Source organism: Myotis brandtii, unplaced genomic scaffold, assembly GCF_000412655.1.
Source record: "Myotis brandtii unplaced genomic scaffold, ASM41265v1 scaffold19, whole genome shotgun sequence".
In the NCBI taxonomy this organism is placed as follows: domain Eukaryota; kingdom Metazoa; phylum Chordata; class Mammalia; order Chiroptera; family Vespertilionidae; genus Myotis; species Myotis brandtii.
This window is the reverse complement of record NW_005357075.1, coordinates 1,090,014-1,096,072: the sequence shown is the minus strand read 5'-3', so window position 1 is coordinate 1,096,072 and position 6,059 is coordinate 1,090,014. Positions and strand designations below refer to the sequence as shown.

General features: G+C 49.5%; 1 protein-coding gene across 1 annotated transcript in view; it reads left to right on the top strand.

Annotated features, from left to right (window-relative positions):
- Positions 1–6,059, top strand: part of SORBS3 (sorbin and SH3 domain containing 3) — a 24,675-nt gene that overhangs the window by 14,358 nt on the left and 4,258 nt on the right. Inside the window, exons 13-18 of the mRNA XM_014538303.1 lie at positions 60–203; positions 388–440; positions 529–575; positions 735–849; positions 4,103–4,228; positions 5,901–6,053. Coding sequence (XP_014393789.1) covers positions 60–203; positions 388–440; positions 529–575; positions 735–849; positions 4,103–4,228; positions 5,901–6,053 — 638 coding nt within the window. The remainder of the gene's footprint in view (positions 1–59; positions 204–387; positions 441–528; positions 576–734; positions 850–4,102; positions 4,229–5,900; positions 6,054–6,059) is intronic.

The window sequence follows — 6,059 nt, the reverse complement described above, 5'->3', positions numbered from 1 at the left end:
GGGGTGAGCCTGGTAGGGCGTGAGGCCAGACAGGTGGCTCGCTCACTCACTGTGTCCCCGCAGCCCGGCCTCTGCCTGGAGCCTCAGCAACCCGAATGCACTTTACCGGGGCTCCTCCTGGCCCCTGAGCCCCCACAGAATGGCGGATGGAGGAAGCCCCTTCCTAGGTCGCAGGGATTTTGTCTACCCTGCCTCAACCCGAGGTAAGGACCAGATCCTGCCCTTTTTCCCCGCCCAGAGGCCCACCACTCACCAGACCTGGTGCCTCTGGGGTGTGGCAGGAAGATCCTCTAGCCCCTGCTTCCACGGGTGCCCGTGGGGGGGGGACCCCATCCCAGCCCCACCCCCAGGCATGGCTTTCCCACACTGAGCTCATGTTCTCCGCAGACCCTAGTGGCTCTGAACGAGGGGTCAGCCCTGCCAGGAAAGAAGAAAAGAAGGTAAGGGGGTGGGAACATTAGGGTCAGGGTGCAAGGAGGGCCTGGGGTGGGTCCTGGGGTCACCCCTGTGTCTTCTCTCCCTGCATAGAGGAAGGCTGCCAGGCTCAAGTTTGACTTCCAGGCACAGTCCCCCAAGTAAGTGCCCTTCTCTCCCCTCCCCTGGCCCTTGGGGCTGGCTCTGCACTGGGGGAGAGGGGAGGCGGTCATCCCCAGGAGGTGGAGGGGACTCTGGGTGTGCTGGACAGGGTCATCGGGAGGGCCTCAGCTTGCCCATGTCCTTGCTCTGGCCCGCAGGGAGCTGACCCTGAAGAAGGGTGATATTGTCTACATCCACAAGGAGGTGGACAAGAACTGGCTGGAGGGGGAACACCATGGCAGGCTGGGCATCTTCCCTGCTAACTACGTGGAGGTGAGCTGGAGCCAGCAGTAGCCCAGGGCGGGCAGTTGGGTGTGCAGAGCCCTTATCCATCCTTGGCTTCTCTCCTGAGCTGGCAGCCACAGCTCACAGCTTCCCTGAGATGTGAACTGTGAGCTCCAGGGCAGGGGCCATGTCTCAGCCTCATTCATACATAGCCTTGGCCCCCCGCAGCCTGGCCCAGCACGTACTCGGGGAAATGTTTGTTAAATGAGGGCTAAAGCTGGAACCCAGTCAGCCGGGAACACCATGGCAGGCTGGGCATCTTCCCTGCTAACTACGTGGAGGTGAGCTGGAGCCAGCAGTAGCCCAGGGCGGGCAGTTGGGGGTGCAGAGCCCTTATCCATCCTTGGCTTCTCTCCTGAGCTGGCAGCCACAGCTCACAGCTTCCCTGAGATGTGAACTGTGAGCTCCAGGGCAGGGGCCATGTCTCAGCCTCATTCATACATAGCCTTGGCCCCCCGCAGCCTGGCCCAGCACGTACTCGGGAAATGTTTGTTAAATGAGGGCTAAAGCTGGAACCCAGTCAGCCGGGGAGGACCAGGCCTGCCAGCCCTGTCAGTGTCCCAGACTTGCACCATGCAGAACCCATCTCTCTCAAGCCGTCTTTGGGATGAATCCTAATTACACCTGGCAAGAGTACAAAGTGCGTGATGTTTACAAACCGCGTCTGCATGCATTCATTTTCATGTGTACAGTTGACCCTTGAATAATGCAGGGGTTAGGGGCGCTGACCCCCACACAGAGATGACCCCCACACAAAGATCCACGTGTAACTTTTGACTCCCCCCAAACTTAACTACTAATAGCCTGCTGTTGACAAGAAGTCTTACCGATAACATAAGCCTTACTGATTAATACCTATTTTGTATGTTATATGTATTATATACTGTATTCCTACAATAGCGTAAGCTAAATCATAAGGAAGAGAAAATACATTTTATGCATTTATGACATAACCTTTTTATAACGTTTTTGGGGCATATTTCTAGGCTACCTGGCTCATTTGTGAGTTTTTAAAAATTGTTGGAAATCTCCAAAAATGTTCTAACATATTTAATTGAAAAAATCTGCATATAAATGGACCCACACAGTTTGAACCTTTGTGTTCCAGAGTCACCTGAATTACCTCCCTGGTTCCTGTCATTAACCTGGGGAAGTGATAGATCAGCCCCATTTTACAGATGGGCTTTCGAAGGTTCAGAGACAAGTTGTTAAGTAAAAGATCCAGAATCTGTATGAAGATATAGGTTCTGGACTTGATAGATAAAGGACTGTCAGTTATCTTTGGTATTTGTGTCTTTTAAACGATCTAATTTATTAATTTAAAGTTGGTCATAATGTATCCTTATTATCACTTTAATGTCAGTAAGATCTGTAGTGATGTCCTTTCTTTCTTTCCTGATATTAATAGTTTGTGTGTTCTCTAATTCTGGCTAGAGATTTGTTCATTTTAGTGATCTTTTCAAAGAACCAACTTTAGATTTTATTGATTTTTCTCTATTTTTGTTTTCCATATCATTGATTTCTGCCACTTTAATATTTGCTTCTGCTTGCATTAGGTCCAGTTTGCGATTTTCCCCCCTAGTTTTTTAGGGTGGTAGTTTATATGATTGATTCGAAACAGTTCCCCCTACTATATGCATTTAATGCTATAACTTTTCCTCTGTGCACTGCTTTAATTGCATCCCACAGATTTTGATTTTTTTTTTTTATTCAACTCAAACTGTTTTCCCATTTCCTTCGTGACTTCCTCTGAACTATGGGTTGGGTGGTTGTTTTAATTCAGGCTTTTGATTTGGCAGACATCAGTAGGCCTCTCTGATCCTGAAATTTTGCAAAGTATCTACAGTATTCCATGTCATCAGTCATGTAGATCTTAGTATGAAATAGTTTATTAGCATCCTGGCCAGTGGTGCTCAGTTATTTGAGCATCGTCCCATGTACTGAAAGGTTGGATTCCTGGTCAGGGAACATACCCAGGTTTTAGGTTCAATCCTGGTCCAGTGTGTGCGGGAGACAACTGATCAATGTTTCTCTCTCTCTCTCTCCCTTTTTTCTTCCCTCCCTCCCTCTCCCTTCTCTCTCTCTAAACTCAATGAGAACAGTCCTGGTGGGTGGCTCAGTTGATTAGAACATCATCCTGATACTCCAAGGTTTCAGGTTTCATCTCCCGTCAGGGCATATACAAGAAACAACCAATGAATGCATAAATAAGTAGAACAACAAGTTGATGTTTCTCTCTCTCTAAAAATCAATCAATAATAAAAATTTAAAATATAAAATCAGTAAAAACATTTAAAATACATATATTAAAAAAAGAAATGGTTGATTAGCTTCTTGATTTTTATGAGTAGGGTGAAGCAAAGAGCACGGAGATTCTGGGCCACTGGTGGGGTAGAAGGGGAGGAGGAGAGGGACACTGGGTCCTCGGCAATGGTAACATGTCAGCGCCTCACTGTTAGAACACGCCAGCAGGTGTGCCCTGCTCCTTAATAATGCCGGTGGTCATGATCCGGCATCAAGAAGGATTCAGGAACCTGGAGAAGGCGCTGTGCGTCAATTAAATAAGAGTCCAAAGACGAAACATAATTTTGAAAGGCATTATAGGGAGTCAGAGAAGACTTAGCTAAAGGAACTAAGTTCTCCTTGTCTCAGGACCCCTTGCTTTTTATTAACCCAAGTTGTCCTAAGGCAAGGTAGATATACATCAAAGGGCCAGCTTTCCTATACACAATCCATTGTCAGATTATCAGGTTTTGGAGAAACTGCCTTCAGCTGTTCAGGTGTTCGGCCAGCAGGAGGCAATAACATGTAGATTGAAATGTCTTTAGCTCTCTGGCAGCAAGCAATCATTTATTCATCCTTTTCAGGTTTGGGGAAATGCCCTCCCTCAGCCATCTCCAGAGATTCAGCCCTGCTGACACGCTGGAATTGGCTTTCGGCACTTGAAACTTGTTTCTTCTGCCCTCCAAGTTCAGCTCACTGAACTGGCCACTGCCCACTCCAATAACGCCCACTCCACACACCTCCAGTGCAAAGTCTCCCTCCAGAGGTCTTCTGGGCCTCAGCAGCCCCTTGGCTGTGCTTACCACCCTAGGCTTGTGACTGGTGTCTGTCCCTCTCTGGCCTGGGGACAGATCTTACCATACCCCCTTCTCTTAGTTGCCTCACCCTCCCAGGAGCCCCAGGTCTCTGACCGATTAATGTCTAGGCTGAGCCTTTCTCTCTTTCTTTCTTACTGCAGGTGCTGCCTGCAGATGAAATCCCCAAGCCGCACAAGCCCCCGACCTACCAGGTGCTGGAGTATGGAGAAGCCGTGGCCCAGTACAATTTCAAGGGGGATCTGGAGGTGGAGCTGTCCTTCCGAAAGGTGCGGCAGGGCCAGGCAGGAAGTGGGGGTCGGCGGGGGCTGGTGAAGACGGAGGAAATACGTACATTGTTAAAAAGAGGTGTATCCACCTTCATCTAGTATTTTCAATTTTTTTCTCAGTCTCTTTGGATTAATGCCCCTTAATGTAGCCCATATTTTAAAAGTCCAAAACTTCTAGAGTAGTGCTTTTTTTTCATTCCAGGTTGGGAGGTTTTGAGGATCACAATCAGCATTTTTACTGTTTGCATTTTTTTTGTAATCCTCACCTGAGGATATTTTTTTCCATTGATTTTATAGAGCAAGTGGAAGGGAGGGGGAGAGAGAAACATTGATGTGAGAGAGACTCATTGATTGGTTGCCTCCTTCACACACCCGGACTAGGGCCAAGGATCGAGCCTGCAACCAAGGTGCTTGCTGTTGACCTGAATCGAACCCACGACCCTTCAGTCTTCAGGCCGACACTCTAACCACTGAAAAACCCAGCCAGGGCATTTTTAAAAGAGTGAAATGGAAATATTAGAAGGCCTTGCATGTAGCCTGGCTAGGAAGCTCATTTGGTTTGAGAGTTGTCCCAATATGCCAGGGTTGTGGGTTTGATCACAGATCAGGGCACATACAAGAATCAACCAATGAATGCATAAATAAGTGGAACAACAAGTTGATGTTTCTCTTTCTCTCTCTCTAAAACCAACTAAAAAAAAGAATGCCTTGCATGTAGTAAGGGTATCCTATCACATTTGTAGGCATTTATGCCCTGGCCAGTGTGGCTCAGTTGGTTGAAACATCGCACCATACACGGGTCAGGGCTCATACCTAAGTTATTGGTTCAATCGGCAGTCCAATCGGGGCATGTGCAGGAGGCAACGGATCAATCTCACATCAATGTTTCTCTCTCCCTTCCTCTCTCTAAAATTAAAATAGAAATGTTTTTTAGGCATTTATGCCTGTGTGTGTGTGTGTGTGTGTGTGTGTGTGTGTTGGATTGTTACTACAATACCATTTTTATTATAGGTCGTGTTCAAAAAAGCTTTAAAAATGTCCTAGAAAGCAGGGTTTGGTCTCCCTTTGGCTGATTTTTGGGGCAGAAGCCATGAATGCCCCTAGTGAATGTCCCCCAGAAGAGCTGACCCCAGGGACAGAACGGGGAGGAGGTGGCTGGGTGGAGAGGTGGGGGCCAGAGAGGGCTGGACACCTCTTCCCCTGGGCAGCCCACTTGACCTCAGTCGTGAGGGCCTGAGGAGGCAGTAGCTGTCATCAGGGACTTTGTTTGTTGGCAGTGGTGCCGGGATCACTCCGTGTGGAGGCAGGGACAGGACCAGTGGGGGTTAGTGCCTGGCCAGTGCTTCTTGCCAAGCTGCCAACCATGCCCTTCGCTCCTCACAGCCACGGTGTTGCTATCCTCGCTTCACGAGTGAGGAAACCAAGGCTCAGAGAGGCAAAGTAAGCTGCCCAGGGCCATGCAGCTTGAAACTGGCAAAAGCCCGGTTTGGACCCGTGTTATTAGCCACCAGGCTCCCCTGTGACTTCTGCTCCATGGCCAGGCAGCCTGGGTTTGGCTCCTGACTCTCCACTTCCTAGCCCCTCGAGCCCCATCCCTCTGGGTATCCATGTAGGCAGCCTTGGGTGCGAGGTGCCAGGAAGCCCTCCAGATCCTGACTCCTTTCTCCCCCAGGGGGAGCGCATCTGCCTGATCCGAAAGGTGAACGAGAACTGGTATGAGGGGCGCATCTCGGGCACCGGGCGCCAGGGCATCTTCCCGGTCAGCTACGTGCAGGTGAGCCGAGAGCCCCGGCTCCGCCTCTGCGACGAGGGCCCCCAGCTCCCCGCGTCT